The sequence below is a fragment of the Opisthocomus hoazin genome, chromosome 5 (genome assembly GCF_030867145.1).
Source record: "Opisthocomus hoazin isolate bOpiHoa1 chromosome 5, bOpiHoa1.hap1, whole genome shotgun sequence".
Lineage (NCBI taxonomy): Eukaryota > Metazoa > Chordata > Aves > Opisthocomiformes > Opisthocomidae > Opisthocomus > Opisthocomus hoazin.
Window position 1 is genome coordinate 48,058,534 of NC_134418.1, and position 24,662 is coordinate 48,083,195.

General features: G+C 41.7%; 1 protein-coding gene across 5 annotated transcripts in view; it reads right to left on the reverse strand.

The window, feature by feature from the left end:
- LRBA (LPS responsive beige-like anchor protein) overlaps window positions 1-23,925 on the reverse strand; it is a 423,407-nt gene extending 399,482 nt beyond the window's left edge. For all 5 annotated transcript variants that reach the window (XM_075421117.1, XM_075421115.1, XM_075421113.1 and 2 more), the window contains exons 1-2: window positions 23,682-23,925; window positions 22,828-23,297 (exon numbers count right to left, since the gene is read on the reverse strand). In XM_075421117.1, the coding sequence (XP_075277232.1) occupies window positions 22,828-23,043 (216 nt within the window). In that variant the 5' untranslated portion in view covers window positions 23,044-23,297; window positions 23,682-23,925. The remainder of the gene's footprint in view (window positions 1-22,827; window positions 23,298-23,681) is intronic.
- Between the last annotated feature and the right edge of the window lie 737 nt (window positions 23,926-24,662).

The window sequence follows — 24,662 nt, forward strand, 5'->3', positions numbered from 1 at the left end:
TTAAAAAATCCATACGCATAGCTATAGACAGCATATGTGTGCAACACCTTAGAGAATCAGTCTTGCATGATATGCAAGAACAGTATTGTACAGAAGACCAAAAATTGAGACACGAATCAAAGGGACAAGAAAAACAGAACTGACGTAACACTCAAGAACAATGTAATTAAACAGAAGCTGTGAGTAAATAATAGAAACGATATACACAGTAGAGGTAAGAGGAACAGGAACCCCAGCAGTAACTCATGCAAAATTATCTAAGCTGAGAAATAGATGTTAATGGTATATAGCTCTGCAGCCCCACAGCTTTACAGTATACCCCTCTCAAACTCAATTACGAGCTAACAATGCAAACCTAAACAGAAAGCTAAAAACAAGTCTGTAAAACATACTACATAAGTTTTTTATCTTAAATTCATAAAGTTTAAAAATAAATACTTTCAAGTGTAAATTGCTATGTCTTAACGCACACTAAGTACATTGCGGATCCTTTCATACACTTCACTGCAAACCTAACTCAGGTTGGTCTCTAAATGTAAACATCCTCATTGTGTTTTACAGATTCAGTTAATATAAAAGCCCCAAGTAAAACTCTCATGTCCTCCTACTGGCATTACAGGCGAGTACAAAATTTGTATTACAGAAAACTTCACATTTTGCAACTGAAAAATGAAGCAAGAAATACAAATAGAGGTTTTGGCATAACCATCACTTTATTTCACCTCCATCAGTTGCTAAGCTAAAAATAGCAAGAAAAAACCCCTGCCTCTATTTACTCAAACACTTGCAGTAAGTGCAATGACGCCTTGAAAATCCAATAAACTTATAAACCCAAATTTTCTGCAATATCCTTAAGATGTTTGGAAAGTGAAGTATTTTCAGCCTAGCAAAATCTCAATTTTCCTCCTGAAATTTATGATATAGCTGACTTTTTCCTATTTACTATTTACTTGAGACTGAATTATGCAATATGAGTGAAGCAGATGAACGTTTTATCCACATTAAGCCTTCTTCAAGAGAGTAAGTCTGTGGAGGCACATGGATGCCTCATATATGACTAGTTAGGCATACAATTATAGTATTCTTATTTTATATATTGACATCACTGCTTGAATATATACTGTGAAATTCTAGCATTACACACTTACTTTCAAAAAAAATCAGGTTCTTTTGTTTGGGTTTTTTTAACATATGTAAAGTGAAATACTGGAAAAAAAAAATCATTTTGTTACCAACACTAGGGAAAATACAGTGACAGTGGATGGTGGATCACAGGAAAAATAGTCCCACCCCTTTTAAAAATCATACATGAAGAAAATCACGCTATCTGCTTTTTGCTATTATTGGACTCTTTTTGCAAAGCATTCAGCACAGAATACTTACTTAAGAAATCACTCTTATTTCAAGATGAACCTAAAACTTATTTCATCCCTGTTGCCATTCACCTGTTTTCTTTTACGTGCAATGCAGTCTCTGGCAACACTTTTACTTAAATACAGCTGGCCAGTGACAGATCTGGAATACAAAAGGCTGCCATGATACAAATACAGACACCATTATTCATAATTTGAAAAGTACTTTGATATAAAAAAATTTAACTCTATCTTCTCTCCTTCCTCTCATGCAAATTTCAAGACAAGAGATAGGAAAGGGACTTGTGGAAGATGTTTATGTTCAGCACAACCAAATCCTAATGTAACCTGTAAGGAAACGTTCAGGAAGGAAAGCAAAAGTTATAGAAAGAAGAAGTTCTTCATTACACTTATTTGTAACCTTATCAAAGCACAAAGCTAGTGTCAATCACACTCTAACAAAACACTGTCAGCTGAAGTTTGTAGCCTCTGTACAAAGCCATTTACAGACAAGCCAGAAATGAAAACAGCTTTCAGCATCTGGAATAATTCTAACAAAAAAGCATTTAACTGCAACACTGACAAAATAATTTTAATAACTACTCTATTCCAGTGATACTATCAACTCATACAAAGATCCATTTTTTTAAAATAAGATAAACAAAGCTTTAAGTAAAGAAATTAAAATTACTTCAAATGTAATTTCCAGTCTACTCCATTACTGAATTGCGAGTATCTTGCTGAATGTCACCACCCTTCAAACTCAAAAGGTCATATTAAGCAAGGTTCTCTTTTTGTTTTAAACATTTCCCATTATAACAACTAGAGTGCTGAGCGCTACATTCATCACTTAGTTTCTTAAACAGTCCATGTGGTGCTTGCAAAAGTTTGGAGCTAATTTAGCTGTTTAACTCGTGAGACTGATTCAAATCCTGATGCCACTGGAGTAAAGAACAATCATCACAGCAGTTCTCTCTCCCTCTGTATGTGGGCGCTCCAGGCAAAGAGGAGAGGCTGCAGCAAAGGACAGCTAAAGCAAAAACATAGTTCTTTACTGAGCAGAAAATACAGATGAAACAGACAGTAACAACATTCTCTCAGAGAAAACTTATCAGTGGCCATCACTTCATTGCCACCATAGTTCTGCACTGAGAGAACCAAAGAGGAAAGCAGTGGGTTATGGAAAAAAAGCTACAGACAAAAACCCCTCTCCATGAAAAACTCTTAAATTCCTAAAATATTATATACTCCTTTGCTCAGCAACCATTTTTAATTTAACTGTGCGTATCCTCACATCTATTACACTACTTTAACTGTGTTACACATGGCACTACAGATGGTGCTAAATGACTCCAGGTAATCACAAAAATGCTCTTATGAGATAATAGCAATTAAAAAGTGATAAAATTAGATATCTTTTTCTTATCATGTTTCAGTCCCATTTCTCTCTGTGTTTTATACAAAACTAATTTCAGATTTACAGAGTAGTAGCACTTTTGGAACCCCAAAATATGTGAATGAAGTCAGTCATATAACAAAAAACACGTTATAAGACTATCAAAAATAAACTGAGAAATGCATCCATTTGAGGGAGAATTTTAAAAAGTTTGGTGGGGAGACAAGAATAAATTTCTCTGCTTATGCCTCCTATTATTCCTAAACTTAATATTAGTTTTTATTCACACTGCATCACTGCATAAGAATGATAGTTATGAAATCATCCAATTTACATATTTCAAAATTTAACATGCATTTGGTCCGTGAATCACCCTACTAGCATTAATTCTTTCCATCAAATCCATATGCAGATTTTCATAAATTTAAGATCATCATTCCCAGGGGACAAGAGTTGTTAATTTTTTTCAAATTACAAGCACTAGTCCAGTTACCAGTTCAAGAAGTTTTACACATTGGGAGCATACAATATAAAAGCTCTTGTTTCTAGCCTCAAATGGTTGTGGGTAGTAACCAGTTATCACCATCTGCAGTGATGGTAGTGACAACAGCTGCACCCACAGCAAAGCAAGCCAGATACTTCAAATTATAACACATCAATGTTTCCTTGGACATCATCTTTCACACTTGGGAGTTTGCTGCACAAAACCAGGCAACTTACAGATTTGTCCACAACGTATCTTTGCCTCAGGTAATGTACAGGAACTCCAAAGAGCTTTAGCTGAAAATAATTACATATTTCTGACTTTAGATTTGAAAACCTGACAATTTTCATTCCCACCTTCAGATCTTCCTCCATTCGAAGCTTCTTCTCTAGTACATACATGCCAGAGAATTAGCAGATACAATAGAAAAACAATTCCCACTGTCATTTTTAGGGCCTAGCAAACAGGACCACCTCAGTATCTTCAACGTGCTTTCTTTAGCTGCTCTTTGTGTCCAAAAATAATTACTATTATTTCTACTGCTACATGTTATTCTTCACCTTTTTTTTTAATAAAAGAAACATTTTGCATTCATACAACTACTATTATTTGGTTTCAAGAAAGTACTGCATTTGAAGTTCTACCATGAATTGACCTCACGTTTCAGGACACCTAGCTTCAAAACTTCTGCCTGCACAACACAGTCCGTCTCCTACCTTTACCGCAACAAACCTCTCACCATATGCTATCCGTCACCAAAAACAGGTTTTGTCTTCATTTCATAACTAAGCATTCTAACATAGCAGCTGGCAATGAGGTCTCAATACGTAAAGATAGGAAAGTCTTCCCATCATTCACTGCAGTTCGCAGAAGGTTAACTTCAGGGGATAAGAGACTGTTTCAACAAAATACAGAAGTTTGTCATCTTCCCAATAGATTAAAAAAAAAATTAATTTAAAAGTTGTACCTCCTCAGCCCCAAGTCTACCAGAGGACCTGAGTGTCTACAAATTTTCTGCAGTGAGAACTGCTGTTATAAGACAGGTCACAACCATACCAAGTCAAAATCCCAGATAACACAGCTTCATATTCCACTGTCTAAAGCTGTAGAACAATACCACCCTCCCTAGAGTCTTAACATATATAAACTTATTTCAGGTTTTAGGTCATTGCTGATTCAGCTAAATAATACTTTTCTGACGAGATTAAGTCAGTTGTAACAGTTTACAAACAGCTAAAAAAATACCTATAAATTACATGCCTTCTTCCCCCCCCACCTCCCCTTTGTTTTATTACAGGGCAACTACAGAATTACCACAACAATGTCATTCCAGTCAATTGGCTTTTCATGAATGTTGTTCTTCTGTTGTTCCAGAGGTGATCCATGTAGACACCAACACTGTCTTAGAACACTAAGTTCAGCTCATTTGACAGTTCCTCTATTTCTAGTTTTCTCATTTGACAGTGTAATGTCAGTTTTAAGACTTTAGTTCTTCATTCTAGTTTTCTCATTTGACAGCTTCATTTGTTACTTTCTTGGTTTTAATCAGCTTTCTGCTTTTTGCTATGTACTCTGCCCTAGGAATTGGAAAACAAACATCTAAATGGCAACCTACAAGTACCAATACCCCTCAGTAGATGTTTCATCACTTTAGCGAACGGCAGTGGAATCCTGGAATATATCCTGAAATACATTGACATATTATCCTGAAATATATTCACAGATTATCTCATTATCATTATGATTAGTAAACCACCCCACTTGCTTAAAACACAGGGAGACTAGAAGACAAGGAAAATCAGCCCTTCATAAGGAGTTTGCTACTCTTCCAGAATGAGAACCCAGCTTCACACTTCTAGCTGCCTGCTAGTAGGAACTCTGCTGTTACAACAGGTTTCACAGTTGAAACAGAAGGCATTCCTTGTAGACAAGGTACAAGACAGACAGATGCTGTTGCTATTTTATTATTTTATTCAAGTTTGTAAAGATTGTGTGGCTGTTTATTGGAATAGTCACGTTCTGAGTTACAACAAATACAATTAGTGCCTTCATTCAACATCAGTCATTAAATTCAGAAAGGTACCAGCACAATCAATTTATTGTTCTCTTTCAAAAAAAGATCAAGACTGACACTACTCTGCTTGTAAGTTCTAATCAGGAATTGTAACTACTTGTGACTTCTAAGTAGGGTAACTTTTATGCTATCTCTTTTGGTGAAACACAGGAAGACCAGAAGACTACACAACACTAACAGAGCTACACACAATAGCACACAAAGGTGGCTTTAGGATGTCCGAACTGGGTATGATTTTCCATCTTCCTTTTAAAGGCAAAAGGAGTTCAGCCTTCACTTAAAAACAAAATACAAGAAGCATAATGAGGCACCTCTAGACACAGGTACTAAACAGTCTTACTCTCCTTGAACCAGGAAGGAAGTAGGAAGCATAGTACAACTTGCTGACCCGACCAGTGGGAAGCCCAATACAGTTATCCTCCTTTTCTAGCTCCCAATTCCATTTCCTACGCACTTGACTCCATTCAGCAGAAAACACATATTTGCTACTGCTTTGAAAGTAGCAACAGTCTGTGTGTTGGAAGAGTTTATCTGAACAAAGGCTGAACCCACAGGTGTGTCTGGGGCATGGTACCACACAGTGGCTGCAAAAAATGAGAACAACTTCAGAGAAATTCTTTGAAGATTCCTTGAAACAGAAGACCTCAGGTAAGCTTAATGTATGAATCACTGACTCTTGAGAGTAATTTTTCAATTATTTTAACATCTTTTCTAGTTTTCATTTTAAAATCCTGAAATTCCATCTTGAGGAACTAAACTGATTCTTCTGCATTTTCAGACCTTAATCCTAAAAATTTGTAATTTAACCCAGTGATGCAGTCCAGTAGAAGTAAAGATGCCATTGATTGGATTGATTGATCTGGACCAGTTCCTAGGAGAAGAAAACGGACACCAACTTTCCAAATGTTTCTGCTGAATAGTTTATTTATGAACTCATATAAACTTTTGAAGCTCAAGCTTTTTATTGCCAACACTGAATCTACATTGTGGATTGTACAAATGATACAAAAATGCAAAGACAGAACTTCTCATTGTCTTATGTTGCCATTAGAACAAAGGAGCAATTGTGAAATACCTCTTGATGGAGCATGACAGAATCAGAGCCCAGAAGGAAGGTATCTTCCAACAGCAGTGACTGTTGCACGCAGTTGCCTTGAGGCACTTTAGTTTGCATTGTCAACCCAAAATTATCACTAGCTTCAGTTCTGCCAATTCCTGACAGTGCTATACATGAATGCTTCCAAAGCAGGTAGCTCCTGTACAGTAGAAGTAGCTTTTTCTAGTCTTTTGCTACTCTATGTATCCTCGCAATCTTGTAGAAAAATCCGGACCTTCATTGTCTTCCTAGGAAACTTATATTTAATTAAATGTGCTGTATCAGTCATGACCACCTACTTGATTCAGTCTGCAGAAACTCTGTTGCACCTAATGGATGAAAACGAAAGAACCCACCCTGACTCTTCGGGGCCCTGCTAGGTTTACAGAATTGGCAAATCACACTTTCTTCTCTTTACTTTTGTACCACCCATCTTTGATACGGAAGTCATTCAAGCAAGAGGCATGAATATATCTCAAAGAGGAGTATGCTGCTTCATAATACCAAATGCAGTGACTGTATAAATACCTTACTGGTTCACAGCACCAGAACATGCAGCCACACCATACAGAGATCATTACTACATCATTACACATGAAGCACTGCGTGAAGACAAAAAGAAAAAAAAAACATGCTTAGGTAACTAATATCTAACTAATACAGTTGCCATACATACATTTCATTACTGTGTTTTCTTTGACACCACAGTTAATTTAATCAGAGATGGTTAGCTTGCACATCGGTAACAGACATTAGCTCCTCTTGGACAAACTGTTAACATCTTTAAACAAAACCATCTTGGCCTTCAAAATTCTGGATTAAGATTGACGTTCAGGCATCTTTTAATATAGGAATTGTCACATACAATTACTGCAATTGAGAAATTCTTTACTTTGATACCATCATTATAGCAATTAATACCTCTTTTAAGAATCCATATGTGTTTTCAAGAATTTTTTCCAATACACATGGTAAGGTCACAGGCAAACCCATTTAGAGGTATCCTTGATAAACTCCTAAACGGAGTTGAGAAACAGAATTCTTACCACATTTCTAGCCTCATAAATGTAAACAATAAACGTACAGGAAATATTAAACCTGACTCTTTAAAAGTTGTGAAATCAAATACTCAGCTGGAAGAACACAAAAAAGCATTTAAAGCTGTTCACCTCATTGGCTGTACACCTACCTTTAGCAGGAAATTGAAGCATCAAGATCACTTCTAAGCCAGTGCTACAGAAGTCAAAAGTACTGCCAACCCACAGGAGACATACAGCAAGTGTATTCCAAAACTGAAGAGCTATTCTGAAAAATAGGTGTCACGCATGCCAGAAAATGGACATTAAGTCTGTGTCTGACTAGTCCTATTGTCAGTAATATGCGATATTACTACTTTGAAATGCACTGAAATATCCTTTCAGGATGATGGAGAGAGTCCAGCAGAGGGCTACAAGGATGGTGAGGGGACTGGAACATCTCTCCTACGAGGAGAGGCTGAGGGAGCTGGGCTTGTTCAGCCCGAAGAAGAGAAGGCTGCGAGGGGACCTAATATATGCTTACAAATATCTGAAGGGTGGGTGTCAGGAGGATGGGGCCAAGCTCTTTTCAGTGGTGCCCAGCGACAGGACAAGGGGCAATGGACACAAACTGAGGCACAGGAAGTTCCGTCTGAACATGAGGAAGAACTTCTTCCCTCTGAGGGTGACGGAGCACTGGAACAGGCTGCGCAGGGACGTCGTGGAGTCTCCTTCTCTGGAGATATTCAGGACCCACCTGGACAAGGTCCTCTGCAGCCTGCTGTAGGTGACCCTGCTTCGGCAGGAGGGTTGGACTAGATGATCTACAGAGGTCCCTTCCAACCCCTACCATTCTGTGATTCTGTGATACTGAGCTTGAGCTATGAGCTACCAGAGTAGGAACTTTAATAGGAATGAGCCATAAAATTGTTATTAAACTCTACATGTCAGCTAGCAACAGCTACAGGACTAACATCTAGTGTCACATTACAAAGCAAACAAAACCACAGATACTAAACAATACACGACAGAGACAGGACAAGTCAAAATCCAGTTGTATAATACTCTCTCCTCCCTGCCTTCCAGTGTAAGTTTAGCTTAAATTTCTGGCACTCTTGTGTACTTCAAAGTGATTTTTCCCATAGGAATTAACAAAGAATCACAGAATCGTTTGGGTTGGAAGGGACCCTGAGGACTGGCTAGTTCCAAGCCCCCTGCCACAAGCAGGGATATCTTCCACTACACCAGGTTGCTCAGAGCCCCATCCAGCCTGGCCTTGAACACTGCCAGGGAGGGGGCAGCCACAGCTTCTCTGGGCAATCTGTTCCAATGCCTCACCACCCTCATACTAAAGAATTTCTTCCTAATATCTAATCTAAATCTACCGTCTTTCAGTTTAAAGCCATTACCCCTTGTCCCATCACTACATCCCCTTATAAAAAGTCCCTCTCCAGCTTTCTTGTAGGCCCACTTCAGGGACTGGAAGGCTGTTATAGGGTCTCCCCAGAGCCTTCTCTTCTGAACAACCCCAACTCTCTCAGCCTGTCCTTGTAGAAGAAGTACTCCTAGGCCCCTGATAATCTTTGTGGCCCTCATCTGGACCCACTCCAACAGCTCCATGTCCTTCCTATATTGGGGGCTCCAGAGCTGGACGTAGGACTCCAGGTGAGGTCTCACAAGAGCGGAGTAGAGGGGCAGAATCACCTCCCTCAACCTGCTGGCCACACTGCTTTTGATGCAGCCCAGGATACGGTTGGTCTTTTGGCCTGCAAGCGCACACTGCCGGCTCATGTTCAGTTTTTCATCCACCAATACCCCCAAGTCCTTCACCGCAGGGCTGCTCTCAAACCACTCATGACCCAGCCTGTATCCATGTTTGAAATTGTCCAAACCCATGTGCAGGACCTTGCACTTGGCCTTGTTGAACTTCATAAGGTTCGCACAGGCCCACCTCTCAAGGTCCCTCTGGATGGCTGGCATCCCTTCCCTCTAGAGTAGCAACCACACCACTCAGCTTGGTGTCATCTGCAAACTTGCTGAAGGTGCACTCAATCCCACTGTCCACATCCCCAACAAAGATGTTAAACAGCACCTGTCTCAATACTGACCCCCGAGGAACACCACTCATCACTGGTCTCCATTCAGACATCAAGCTGTGGATCCCAGCTCTCCGAGTGCAACCATCCAGCCAACTCCTTATCCACCAAGCAGTCCACCTACCAAATCCATGAGTCTCCATTTTATAGACAAGGATGTTGTGTGGGACAGTATCAAATGCTTTGCACAAGTCCAGGCAGATGACATCAGTTGCTCTTCCCTCATCCAGCAATGCGGTAACCCCATCACAGAAGGCCACCAAATTTGTCAAACATGATTTTCCCTTAGTGAAGCCATATTGGCTGTCAACAATCACCTCCTTATTTTCCATATGCCTTAGCATGGTTTCCAGGAGGATCTGCTCCACGATCTTGCCGGGCACAGAGGTGAGACTGACTGGCCTGTAGTTCTCCGGGTCTTCCTTTTTACCCTTTTTAAAAACGGGGATTATGTTTCCCTTTTTCCAGTCACTGGTAACTGGTAACATTGGTAACCAGCCTGTCAAGACTTTTTTAATAGGACAGATAGTGACAAGATCATGACATTTAGATGGTCAGGATTTGATTTCAGAAGTTTGAATTTGAAACAAATAGTTTATAAGTTATATATCAAGTATACTCAAGTTTCACTACAGCACAGTTACAGTGATTAAACTAAATTGTTCATTTGTGATGTTATTTTTAGACTATTACTCGGGGCAGAGTTAGGTTGCTCCTCTAAAATTTTACCTCTACCTCTAATCATATGACTGCAATTGAAAAAGATCCCAACAACTCTTTTCATATCTAATTAAAAATCCTTACAGACATATCCATCTTTAAAGCGCTAAAAACAACAGCTAAGGCATCTAGATTAAGTTAGCTCTCAAATGAAACTTCACATTTTTTTTCCCCCCATATTCCACTTTGTATCCAGTTCTCCACACAAAATCTAGCTAAGGGAAAGCCTGAACTAAGTTTCCTTGTTACAACCATCTACATTGTCTGACAATGTGAAAATTATTTTTCCTCCTTCTCTTGGGGGGGGGGGGGGGGTGACGGGGGACAGACAATACACAACACTAACTTGTATCTACAAGTGTTACATGACATTTTTTCAGCTTGCTCATCATGGCTTCTCTCAAGACAGGACACAGAAGTACTAAGCACACTCCCAAAACAAGATCTAGCTGGAAATCAGGCTATCACTTTTCTGCAAAATGACAGAACCATCCAGAAGCAAGAAACCCAAGCTTCTGTCATCTAAACTCTATCTTTTCAAAATACGCCTAATCAACTCAGGAAATCTTTCAGTCACCGGACAAACCCCTCCACCTAAAGATAATTCACCTTCCAGGAAAGAAGTATTCTCTAACCCATAAAGAAAACTTTACTAAAGCCCTAACATGTGAGCAAGAAATCCACTGTCTTCCAGCTCCAAACCCTTCCTGTCATATCTGAGTGACCGGAAAAGCTTCCTCAAACATCTTAACAACAAGGTCTGAGATTGTCTCTTTCTGTGCCTTCTCTCCATACCCACGAATCCGGCATTCTTCACTGTATCTGAGCCTAGTCTTCACAAAAGAGATATTAGAAATGTCCCCTGACAAGTCACTTACAACACCTTTGCTATGCACTCCTGACAAATGGCAATTTGAATCTCTTCCTACTAAGGACAGAAATCAGTGTGGCTTTCATTTCCTGCATAGGTGAGACTTCACTAAGCCAGCAAAATTCCCAAAGGGCAATATACATTTCACTTTAAAAGCAGTACACAGGAAGGGCAAGACACAAGTCTTCAGTGCCAGGTCTCAGATGAGTCATGGAATAAACATCTCCCCAAAGGCAATACCCCTGCCAATCAGCTGATCCATAGCAACTGCAGCAGCAGTGGCATTCACAGCTCCCCAGCCCACCACAGAATCCAGCTGAGTACTCAGGACTCACTTTTGTGGCCCAGGACAAAGGCAGCAGGTGCCCGGTCACAGCAGAGAGGCAGGGGAGCACAGAAAGGACGAAGCAGTGTGTCCTGGTGTGACGTTAAACAGTAATCTAGTATGGCACAGGATTGGGACCTTAATTTTGAGGAAGAAATGGGCAAGAAAACAAGACTATCTTTTCCCCATCAGCATTTACTGATCTGTGTAAAGACGGGAAGCTGCTGGTACAGTTTCTACGCCTGAGAAGACTTCTCAGAGCACTTTACTGTTGAGTTGGGCACCACTCCTACCTTGTTTAAATCAAGGAAATGTGAAGTATTAAGAACATTATAGCCACAGAAGGTGACCTTTGGCTGGAGCTTACAAAGCGGACAGAGAACTTTTTGCAGTCTCAATTCAAATATCCATTCCCAGCATCTCAGTGTTGTCCCATTCTCTAACATCAGCAACACATTAAACATACATAGCTCCCCATCTCATGTTAGCCATTTCACAATGTATTCTAAAAATGCAGTCACCGTTACTCAGTTTCATACTCCATACCAGATACCTAGAAGTCAGACATTATACACTGGAACCAAATCCTAAAGCATAACTAAGCTCCCATCAGGGAGAGGGGGAGAAGCCTGCAAGTTCTTTTCAATCAAGTGCACAGCCAAAACTACAGACAGATCAGACGCTTAGTTTCAACAGAAACATTAGCAGGCAGCAGATGCTGACTGGACTGATAGTTTCCATTTGTTTATTTAACAGTCATGCACCATTACCAACATTAGTCATTTGGTTCCTATTCTCCCTCTGCACTGCTTTAACATTTATCAGCAATTCCACCTCTGTATCATTGGCCATGTTTCTGAACTTATGTCTATGATTCTGCATAAAGAACTTTTCTGGGTTTTTTTTGTTGTTTTTTTAAACACTACTTGATTCCAAGGTCTACCTGACTCATTAATAATCCTGCAAAAAACAATTGTCCTTAAGAACGCAGTTTTAATCCTGAGAAGTGCAAACAGCATAACTTAAAGACTTCTCTAATTTAAATGACCTACGAAACTTAGAAGTTGCAAGATCTGCAAAGTGTTTATTCAGCAATTCTACAGCAGCAGGGTTCACCTTATTCTGCCACACAGCTTCCCACCCACCCCCATTCCAATCATATTTGGAAAAGCAACCAGTACAATTGCCAGCCAAATCTGCACAGTTTGATAAAGGAACCAATTTGTGAAAGATGTATCAAGCAAACATTCAGCATCCTGAACTCCATAATCACATACTTCCCAGTCTACTCCAAGATGCTACTGGTTCTCTTGCTGCTCTTTTATTACAGAAATTACTTTCCCACTGCAGGGGCCATCTTGCCTCCTGCTTACAGATGCCTCTAGCCTTTCGGCATTCCCAAAAGAGAGAATAAACTACAGGTCACCCTATGCACTGTTACTGTTTTACAGGGCTCGTCCAGTATAAAACTAGAAATTTGGAGTATCTAAGTGGGGCAAATAGAATAGACTTCATTTCATTAATTTATTTCTGTAACTTCTGTCCACATCACAGAGAATAATGGCTGATGGCAAAGGAGGAAGGCGGGAGGGTGTTGACATGAACACGCGTAACACACTTCCATAGAACAGATGACTCCTAAGTGGCTGTTCTGGTTTTGATTTTCAGTTGTAAAGGAAAGCTAACCCAGTAGCTCTTTAAGTGTTGCTTTCTTCAGTAGCATCAACAAGGTAAACAGATTCTTGCCTGAGCAACTCCCTCCCAGCTTTTCAATCACACCAAAAATATCTGAATTTGCTGTACAGTGCATGTGAAATTTTTTTGCTAGATGTATGTAGAATACAAGAACATCAACAGAACTACTCATATGCAGGCTGCAGTAAAGAGACTTGCAGCTCAACTTGCAGAGCACTTTACAGGAGGCAATACAGCACGTCCTATTCCCACTAGCTATTTGTATTTAAGTATCATCTCAATGCAGCTATTAACAAGAAAATCTTGCCTGGGATGTGGCTGCTCCCAGGCCCCCAGTTATTACTAGAGGAATCCAGTGCAATGGAAGGCATTAGGTTTTCTTCTCCACAAATTAGTTTCTGTTTAGAATCGACTTATGCCTATTTGTGAAGCTTTGGAATCTAAAGCACTGTAGCAATGCAAGCTCTTCGCAAATTAGAACAAGCTTGCGGTACCAATCAGCACAAAGACTACGGTGTCTCAGGAAAAGGTACAATTGCAACTCACGTAGCACCATTATTTAGCAAATTTGATTACAGCACTTGTGCAAAGATGCATCTCGATTGCTATCCGCTCTAAACATGGAGGACTGCATGCTGGAAACTACAGCCTCCACTGGCCACACATGGTATTAAAAAAGCAGGTGGCAACAGTATCCTGTTTTATCCAAACTAATTAGAGCTCTCAGATTCCTGGCAAATTGCCACAGCTTCCAGACAGGCAAAGTCTGAAGGTTTCCCAGAGGAAAAAAAAAAAAAAAAATAGTTTTTGTATAAGCAATAATATGATCTAGCATCATACCAAGTCTAACAGAAAAATCCAGAATTAGTTAAAGCAGAAAAGTAATCTAAATTAGGACATTAGTAATTAGGTCAAACTAATACCAAAAACCACCATGCAAAATACAAAGAGGCCAGCAAGGCCTCTAGGGGCTGGGGAAGACATTTGAACAGCAGAAAGTTAGCTAACTGTAATCAGTGATTATGAAGAAAAACTTTCTTCCAGATTGACCCATTTAAAATAAATAGAAGTTCTTTAAAAAGATACGCATCAATTTAATGTGTGCAAGACTGAATTTGACAGAAAAGATTCTTAAAGGTTTTATACACAGGAACACCAAAGGTAGCACGTAGCTATTTCACATCCAATGACTAAACTGCAGAGTTTATTTAATCTGTGCAACAGATTAAAGCTTCCTGCTTAAGGTTGATAAAGAACTTCATGACCCATAAACCTAGAAGCTCTAAAAAAAGTCAGAACACCATGTCAAGTGGAATACAGTTCACTGACTGCAGGTTCCCCAATAGGTGGCAAAACAAATACACAGATAGTGAAAAAAACCACAAAGAAACCTCATTTTTATCTTTCATCAGACTTGAAATCTTAACACACACACACAAAAAAAAAAAAAAAAAAAAAAATCACACTTCATGATTTTCAGAAGACTGGGATTTCTCAGCAAGCTTCAGCATCTGAATGTTCAATTCACTACCAACTCAGTAACTGAACATCATACCAAACGAACACTGCCTTAAAAAAGAATTAAGCAAATATCGCATTTCTAATTCTCCTCAACCTCCGGTATTAATCCAATAGAGTCACTTAAAAAAAACTTCTATTTACTCGCACTCCTCTTGACTCTGCACACTTTCATCCCTCCAATAATCCCGCTGAACAGACAGGAATAATTATCTATTTTTATCTCACTCTGCAATGTCCAGCCTTTGTAGCAACCTTGACATGCCAGCCACCTATTTCCCTGATGCTTTTGACTGATTTCATTCTATTCCCTAACCCGCAAATGCTTTTTCTGAGCCAGTCCACGTGGCCGCTATATTACCATGCTATCTGCACTACTGGGTCAGGCCACTGGTCCATCTACCCCAGTACTGGTCTGACAGAGGTGATACAAAACACCACTTAGAGAGAGCAAAACAATCACCGTAGATACCTGACTCTCTCTCCTGTGTCGCAGGATACCAACTAGAAAAATCTGTCATCAAACAAATGCATTCCCCTCTAAAAGGGAATTCTTTGTATGTATACAATTCAAAGTATGCTATGAACACATTTTAAACATGCTTACCTGTAGAATGGACTGCTAATTAAAAATTGTCTATCAACTATTGCACTGTTAAGACATTATATATGTAAATGCTTGGTTCAGTTTTGGTTTTGTAGCTTTATTTTAGGTTTGCACAGAGCCTACTAAGGGCAGTACACGATGCCAACACTTCTGGAAAACACAGAGCACGTGTCATTCACAGACACTTGAAACTTCAGATTGGTCATGAGAAGCTGTAAAAATTGGCCAATTAGAGGCAGAGTGAGAGAAACTGAACATTTTCGTTTGTGGTCTTGAGATATTGTCCTCAATATTTTGTCATCCTACAGTGTGTTTTAAGTTACAGTCACAGAAGTGAGTTGATACCACAGCCAAAGTACAAATCGGCTCCTTTTCAGAGTCTAGACAATTTTATTCTAAATCATCAGCATGTCTAACTCAAGGCTGCCATTACCGTCTCACCACATTCCATGCCTTTCTCAAGTGACCACGAAATTTCCCTAAATTCCTATATGTACTATGCAGGGTGATATTTCAGCTACAAAGTAATGTCCAAGGTGTGTTAATACCTGAAAAAAACCCAACACACATCACTCCAATAGTAATTGTATCCATAACTACTCAGAATACATTCTAATAAGATGGAGGTCTGTAATTCTTATATTAAGTGAAGGACAAGGGACTCCCATTACTCAACAATTCTGAACTAGGTAAAGTCTGGTGAAAGACATCTCTCTGCCTCATTTAGCCAGCCAAACTTACCAAAATCATCTTTTACTGTTACCACATCCCAAATTAGATGTCTTCAAAACCATGAAGATGACTTGGAATCAGCGAGTCTAAATTCATGCATCAAACTGGGCACAAGCCTCCCAATGTGAACGGGCCAGCAAGAAGTAAGGTTGCATCTGATGTATTTTATGAAAAGGACATTGAGACAAATCTGGAAGCATTACCAATCTTTTGCTGAATTCCACACTTTCTTCAAGAATAAAACCACACATGATCGCTAAGACAGCTGACTGCCCAACTTACTATGATTTAAAAAACCAAACTACAAGCTTGACCTAGCTAAAGCCACAGACTTACCTTATCACCTATACTGTAAATGGACAGTGTGACAGAACTAGGATAACCGTAGCCAGAGGTGTACTTACTGGGAACCTCTTAGGCAAGACTGCATATATTAAGAAATGCACAATATTCAGTGGTGCTCTAGAAACTATTGGTTACTCTCACTTGTCACCAGTGTTGATAAGCTTATATAGAAAATAAATGCTACCATTCTCTAAAAACATACAATAATGTAATGAAGACAATGCATGGTTATGAAGACATTTATGGTGCATTTTTACTGCTGTAAAGTAGCAGCTGTCTCCTTTCCATACAAAATCTGGAAAGCTATGACGTGCCCAGAGACAAAAAAAGGCGAATTTCTACTTCATACCAAATTAGAAACCTTTTGTATCAGCACGTCATGCCATTAGCTTTCAATATGAATAATGATAAAGAGATTATAGTGCAGAAACCATAGCAATAGAGACATGACAAAAAAAGCAGAGGGCACATGAGCAGAAGACAAGTAAGTGGCAGTCCTGATATTTATCTCAGATTTGTTCTATAAAACCAGCCAAGCAGGGCTGTGGAAGAATGTTACTTTAAAAAGAAGAAACAAGGAAACTAAACAGTAAGAATTTTTACTAGTTATGTTGATTTTTGTTTGTGATTTTAGTAAAGTCTGGCAGAAGTGAGAGAGGTGAAAAATTAAGTTTTTAAAATAATTTTCGTCTTTGCTCCTCAGATCCCATTATTATTCCTCCAAAAGTGCTAAAAAAATATGATTTCCTTCTCATTTGTGCTTTGTCACTAGAGAACTCTTGGTGAGGACCTCATAATCATAGAATGGTAAGGGTTGGAAGGGACCTTAAAGATCATCCAGTTCCAAGCCCCCTGCCATGAGCAGGGACATCTTCCACTACACCAGGTTGCTCAGAGCTCCATCCAGCCTGGCCTTGAACACTCCCGAGGAGGGGGCAGCCACAGCTTCTCTGGGCAACCTGCTCCAGTGTTTCACCACCCTCATGGTGAAGAATTTCTTCCTAATATCTAATCTAAATCTGCCCTCTTTTAGTTTACAGCCATTCCCCCTTGTCCTATCACTACACACCCTTGTGAAAAGCCCCTCTCCATCCTTCCTGTAGGCCCCCTTCAGGTACTGGAAGGCTGCTATAAGGTCACCCCAGAGCCTTCTCTTCTCCAGGCTGAACAGCCCTAACTCCCTCAGCCTGTCCTCGTAGGAGAGGTACTCCAGCCCTCTGATCATCTTCGTGGCCCTCCTCTGGACCTGCTCCAACACCTCCCTGTCCTTCCTGTGTTGGGGCCCCCAGAGCTGGGCACAGGACTGCAGGTGGGGTCTCACAAGAGCAGAGTAAAGGGGCAGAATAACCTCCCTCGACCTGCTGGCCGCACTTCTCTTGATGCAGCCCAGGATGCAGTTGGCTTTCTGGGCTGCAAGCGCACATTGCCAGCTCATGTTGAGCTTCTCATCCACCAATACCCCCAAGTCCTTTTCCTCAGGGCTGCTCTCGAGCCACTCTCCACCCAGCCTGTACTTGTGTTTGGGATTGCCCCGACCCACATGCAGGACCTTGCACTTGGCCTTGTTGAACTTCCTGAAGTTCACGCAGGCCCACCTCTCCAGCCTGTCAAGGTCCCTCTGAATGGCATCCCTTCCCTCCAGCGCGTCAACCACAACACAGTTTGGTGTTGTCGGCAAACTTGCTGAAGGTGCACTCAGTCCCACTGTCCATGTTGCCAACAAAGATATTGAACACCACCAGCCCCAGTACCAACCCCCCGAGGCACACCACTCGTCACTGGTCTCCATCTGGACATTGAGCCATTGACTGCAACTCTTTGAGTACGTCCATCAAGCGGTCCATCTGTCAAATCCATGTCCTTCCAGAGACAAAGACATCATGTGGGACAGTGTCAAATGCCTTGCACAAGTCCAGGTAGATGATATCAGTTGCCCACCCTTTGTCCACCAATGCTGTAACCCTGTCATAGAAGGCCACCAAGTTGGTCAGGCACAAATAATCCATGAATGGAATCAGAAGCAACAGCACATTCTCCTCACCAGAGACAGACAGAACATTAAAAAAAAGTCTTTGCAACACAGACTGAGCAAAAAAAAAAATGGAACCGAAACAAATAACTGAATCTATATTGTAGTCCATAGAACTATTAGAAGTGCTAAAGCTTTTTAAAACAAAATTGGCTTAGAGCAAAGCATGGCATTTCTTTAGAGAAGAGCAGAAAGTCTAGAATATCTGTTCGTCTCTATACACTCATCGACTTGAGACCTGAGTAAATTCTGGCATGAAGTCCCCAAATTGAACTATACTAACACCACAGAGAAAGACAATAGTTGTACAGTCATATGCTTGAAGCATAGCAGAATTTTGCCAGAATATCCATTTCCTGCTGCAAACCTAATAATGCAATATAGTTAACCCCTGCACACTCAGCATTCATCACAAACAAAACACTTGTCAGTGAGAGCCCTTTACCTACTGAAAGACAACGATCCAATGACCTAAGTTTCATACATAAACAAGAAAGTTGCAATAACTTGGAAACAAGACAACATTGACACACGACACAAGACAAGCCTGTTTCGAACAGAGCAGGCCAGAAGCTCCACCCAGAATTTTAATCGAGAAAAGATTTTGCAGGACCTCCTATATTTCCAATGCAGGTTGTATAGCCTTCAGAATAAAATTCATTCTCTATACCTGAAAATTTCAGATCCTAAAAATCTTCTTTGACACTAGTAGTACAGAAGTATAAGTAATTATATATACATATGTTACTAAGTTCTGCCAGTTGCTGAATCATTTCTACTACTCTATCTGAAAGTGTCTTCATTAACAGGTGGTCAACTTTTTTTCATAGTAAAAGACACACAGCTATTTTAAGTTAATAACAGACCCCACTGTAAATAATTCCCTTTTCTGCTCTATCATCTTCTCCTACCAAGAGGTTTTTTATTTTAATAAACTGGAGGGGTCGAGATATGAGGTGATTAATAGGTATTCATCTGATTTGTACACAAAGGAAATTTAAGGAGTTATCACTGCCCAAATTAAATAAAAAATATAATCCACAATGCATAAGCAATAAATACCCATAGTTTAGCCTACTGTCTCCCAGAAAAGTAATAGAACAGTTTAATCCTTGAACAAGAATGTGTTTTAAAAGTTTTTCACAGAATAAACTTCTTTAAAGCCAGTATTTTCCTTTTCAATTTTAAGAAGTGCTGAAATACACAAAGCCATATCTAACATGGGCTGGAAAACTAGGATCTCGGAGAATACTGACCGAAACAAAGCAGATCAATTTGGATAGTTCTAAGAGTAGAATTGCCAAAGACAGTAAAATGAGATTACTAGGGTTTTGATGCATGCTAGAAGTGAAATTGCTAAGCACTCTGTCATACTGTTGGACAGAGGAAATGTTATAAGTGGCTCTTGACTCCAAGATCCAACACTGCAGGACTGAACAAGTTATTTGCTCAAGTAATCAGGACTACAGAAGCTTAAATTTCTTTAATAAGGAGCAGGTCAATTACTTTAGATTTTTGACCTTCTGAGTCTTTCACTTATAAAGCATGACCACCTCTTAAATCCTCCAAGAAGAGGAACTTCAAGACAGCACTTTGGGCTTCTCTTGACTCTCCATCACAAACAACAAAATTCACCATAATCTCCATATGCTACAGCAAACTTGAGGAGCATAATTAAGCAATATGTTTGCTCAAGAAATAACTATTAGGTCAGCTAATCTCCCTTTTTAAAAAATGTACTCTTCACATCTGAGAGTTGTTATGCTATGAAGAATAAGTATGTAAAAACACCTTTCAACACAGATTTGCCCAGCCCTCCTTCCACTCTGGTCTAAAAATGTCTCACTTTAGTGATCAAAAAATCCCCCAAATACTATACATCTCCTCCTTTCAAAGTACAAGCAGTGAGCTAGCTGATTTCTGCTAACACTGCTGAGGTAGTGCAGTTATGAGTCACCAAACTGACTGAAACTCAATAGGAGGGGATATGTTGGGCTTAACTCCATTAGTAACAACAGATCACAGCATGATTTTCATATCCCCAACTGAACCTGCACACACGAATAAACTTGCTCCAAGAGCTACTGGGAAACAAACTACCAGAAAAGCCATAGCTAAAACCCACTTTTTCATATAAAAGTTAAATCTTTTCTGCATACACATACAGAAAAATAAGTACACCACTGCTAACCAATATTTCACTGATCGATGTGCGATTTCAGAGGTATCAATCAACAAAACAAAGAGGTCACAGCTAACGACTGAACGCAGACAGAACTCAATGACAGATGGATGAGTATTGCTTCGTAGGGAGACCTTGTATCCCAGGAAAGATATATTAAAAAGTCAGCTTAACAAATTTTTAATAAAAAAAAAAAACCAACACAGAAAAGAGATGCTTTCTGTAACAAAAACTGTGAGTTTGTTGGCTGAGTTAATTTTTTAAGCATTACAGTTTTAAGAAAACCACAGAACATCGAGACATCTTCTCCTTCCAAATTAGTCATCAGTAGTTGATACGTTTTCCCTTGAGTCAGAGAAACCAAGGGACACACTTTTTTTTTATATTGCCCAAAAAATTTGGATTTTGTTCTCACATAATCCAGGTAAAGTGTCCTTACTACCAAACTACTGGATGTTTCATGACAGCTATCAACTGATTACTGCTCTGATAAAATAACGTGGCGCAGGAACGCGAACTTTAGCCTCCCACATCGTAGGCAGGTTGGCTGCAATGGTTGGGGAATCTTCTCGGAGAGGTAAAGGATGTTGTTTCACTGGCAGAAAACACGAAAACAGTTCCAAAAATTTCCAGGGCCAGAAACTCTCCCCTGCTTCTATCTGGGAAATGAAGATCCAAGAGAATATAGTCCAGGTCAAATTCTCCAGACCTCCTAAATCTAAAATCAAGTATTCTCTGAATCAAGCCATATTTTTCATTCGTCTCTTGTCCACAATGGAGCAGAAAAGGAATCCCAGCATGAAGGAGCTTTTACATTTTTAATTATTCTGCTGAACCTCTTTCTACTACTGCCATAAAATACATCTCCAGTTCACCACTCAAAAGACCATGCTAGAAACAAAGTAAAATTTAACACGCTCATGAACAATTTCCCCTCACACAAGTGTCCTAAATGGCAAACTATTTACCAGAATTTCCTTTTGAACCTCATGTTCATATATGTGAGCACTGGGTTTTGTCAAGGACAATTGTCAAGTGGACTCCAAGTAACATAAATCACTCATACTTGAAGCATCCATGAAACTTCTGATCTGCACTTCATTTTTGCCAGTACTGCAATTCCTCTGTATTCAGACTTTCGTCCAAACACTTTAGAGCATTACATTTTGGTAACAGAAAAATATTTAAACAATAAACATTTATCATAACGTAAGAAGATAACATCAATAAAACATGAAAGACACAGCATATATTTAGTGACCATTAAGATTTAAATGTAGTAAAGAACACTACTAACAAAATGACTGAAACATAAATAGCCTTTAAAAAGAGTATGCCTTTTGCATCAAGCCTCCTTGTTACCGAGCTTTATCCTATTACATACTCTCACTTCCTCTTTTGTCAGAAACCACGCTGTTTTAAAGTCAAAGGTGCTCTCTAGAAGGAAGAAGGAGGAGCGATGAGTATTTTTAGAGACGTTTTGAGACCTCTGATAATAGCACAGTATCTTTGTAAACATAAAGACAGTTTTTCTCCTAATGTTTGGTCTCCTTCAGCAAGAAAACACTAACCACCACCCTAATTGTTTTAAGTGTAGGCCGAGAAGTTCAACAGTAGGCATTACGTTTGCAGCTTTGATGGGAAAAGTTGTATCCTCAATTTTTAGTGAGATCTGTTATGAAGTATTAAATACATCCACACTGTACTCAAAATTAACAGCAGCAGCTGACTACCCAATTCATTAATAAAAAGAAGGACACTGAAACCACGTTCTACTCTTCCCAATAAGCAGAGTAAGTAAAGTATTGGAACAAACTGCTCCCCTTGTAGACAGAACATGAAAGGTATGCCTACTTCTAAAGCAAACTGGAAGCAAAAAGGGACATCTTCACGGGAAAAGCTGTTTTGTCTTAAAACAACAAGGTGTGCCTTCTGATAACAGTTTCATTTACTAAATCAACATTTAACTTTCCTGTTGAGTACCCCTGTTGAATGTTTAAACATAACAAAACACTTCTCAGTTGTAAATAAAGCAACAATTTCTCTGAGGCAAACTGAGAATGCTGTTTAGAGTTGTTTCAAGTTTAAATGTATATACAGAGGCTCATATGCTTTATTTCCAGCTTTTGTGACCTGTAAGTAGAAAGAACCTAGCTGAAATCTAGTACGGTGAAAGTGTCAACATGTAAAAAAAAAAAAAACCTGACAGAAAAACAACACAAAAAAGCATGGGAATCTTCTGCACACATATGCTATTTTCTCTCATGCCCCAAAAGGCAATCAACTTACCAAATTGAACACAGTTTCAACTATGTCTCTGTTAGACACTTCACCAACTTCCACCAGTCCTGTCAGCACAGCGAATTTCATCTTGATTCCTCGGATGGGGACACCTGGATTCAAAGGCTGCCGCGCACTTCCCTCTTCAGCAGCATTTCCTTCTCTGCCCGCTCCTCCTCCATTATCACCTGTTGACTGAACAACTTGTTTGCCTTCACTCGCCATAGCCAGTTCACTTCAGGTTACGACTTGAAACGCCAGCAGCACGCTCGCCGCTCCGGGAAGAACGAGCGACTCGGGCTCCCGGGAAGGTAACGGGCGGCCCACTCCTTTCCTTCAGCTGCGGCTCTGGGGGAAACCCGCGACCGGCGGGGGAGGCTGGCAGGCAGGAGGGAGGACGCGCCCTCGGAGTCCCAGCTCTCTCCTCAGCAGGAGGCGTCTGTCAGCAGCTCTGTGCCCTACGGCAGGTATTTACGGCCCTGAAGGACAACCCGAGATATTTTTCGATTCGCGGAGAGAGTCAGGCGCTGCCCGTAAGCCCGAGGGTCCCACCTCCAGCCGGTGAACGCCGTCCCCTGCCCCGCGGTGGGGAGACGGCAAGGGCCGCCGGAGGAGCGCTCACGCCTCTCCCCGTGCAGGTCCTGGCTCCCCCGCAGACCCGCCGCACGGGCAGAGCCGCGCTCCGAACGCGGTCGTGAGGGGTTCAATTTTTTATTTTTTTTTAAATTAAAGGGAATACGCTCCTCCTTCCCGCCCGGCTCCTCGTCCGCCGCGTCTCCGGCTCCTCGCCCTTGCACCGCCGCCGCCCCGGCTGCCGGCGCGGACAGGTGCAGCGACCCGCCGCCGACCGAGTTCGCACTCACCGCTCGCTGCCCGGCACCGCCGCGGAGGGGGCGCGGGCTGCTCTGACGGTCGGCTCCGTGACCGGGAGGCGGCTGCTCCGCCCCGCTCGGCGGCTGCGGAGGGCGCGCTGCGGAGCGCCGGCCGCCCCTGTCTCCCAAAGGCGCCCGAAGTTTCAGCCGCTGTCGTTTCACGCTGCGGTCTCGATTACTCCCATCTCTTCCTGCCGACGCTACCGCCCGCTGCCGCCATGACAGCGCTCACACCCCGGAGCGCTGCCGGCCGAGGAGCCGTGCGCCTGCGCGGCCGGGCGCGGGCGGGGCGGGCCGCCACCGCGCGGGGCGGGCGCTGCCGGCCCGCGCACGCCCAGGTGCGCCAGGTGCGCGGCGCGCACGCCCCCACGCCGGGCGAGGTCGGGAGAAGGCGAGGCGGGAGCCGCGCGCACAGCGCGGCAGCGGAGGCGAGGCAGGAGCGTTCCGTCCGCTCACCTGCGCCTCGCGAGCGGCGTCAGCCCCGCCGCGCCTCCCGCGGGGCTGCCGTGCCGGCGGGGAGCCGGCCGGGCCCAGCGCTGTGCGCGGCAGCTCGCCCCGAACTTTTTTGGGCCGCTCTGTTGCTGAAGCCTAGCGTCCCTGACACCATTCTTCCTTGGGGGAGTGGACTGTGGCGGTTTTTTAAGAATAAAAGAAAGCCTGCGCGAGCAGCAGAACCGCCGTGCGGGAGCGGAACTCGCTGTGCGCGCGCGGCCCCGGACCGGAGGAAAACCGCGCGCGGGCGGCGCAGCAGGAGGGAGAGGAGGCTTAAAGGCTCCCGCTGCAGCGGGGAGCGGGGGCGGCTGGGGCACCGCCCCAGCGTAGCGATCGCAGGGCGGCGGATGAGCCGCTTCCCCACCCTAACTTCCAGCTTGGGCGGGTGTCCTTCCTTCGGCATCATCCTTCTCCAGGTGCTGCTCTCTGGGGAGCGGAAGGGGCGCGAATATAGGTCATGGGAGACGCCGCCCGGAGTTG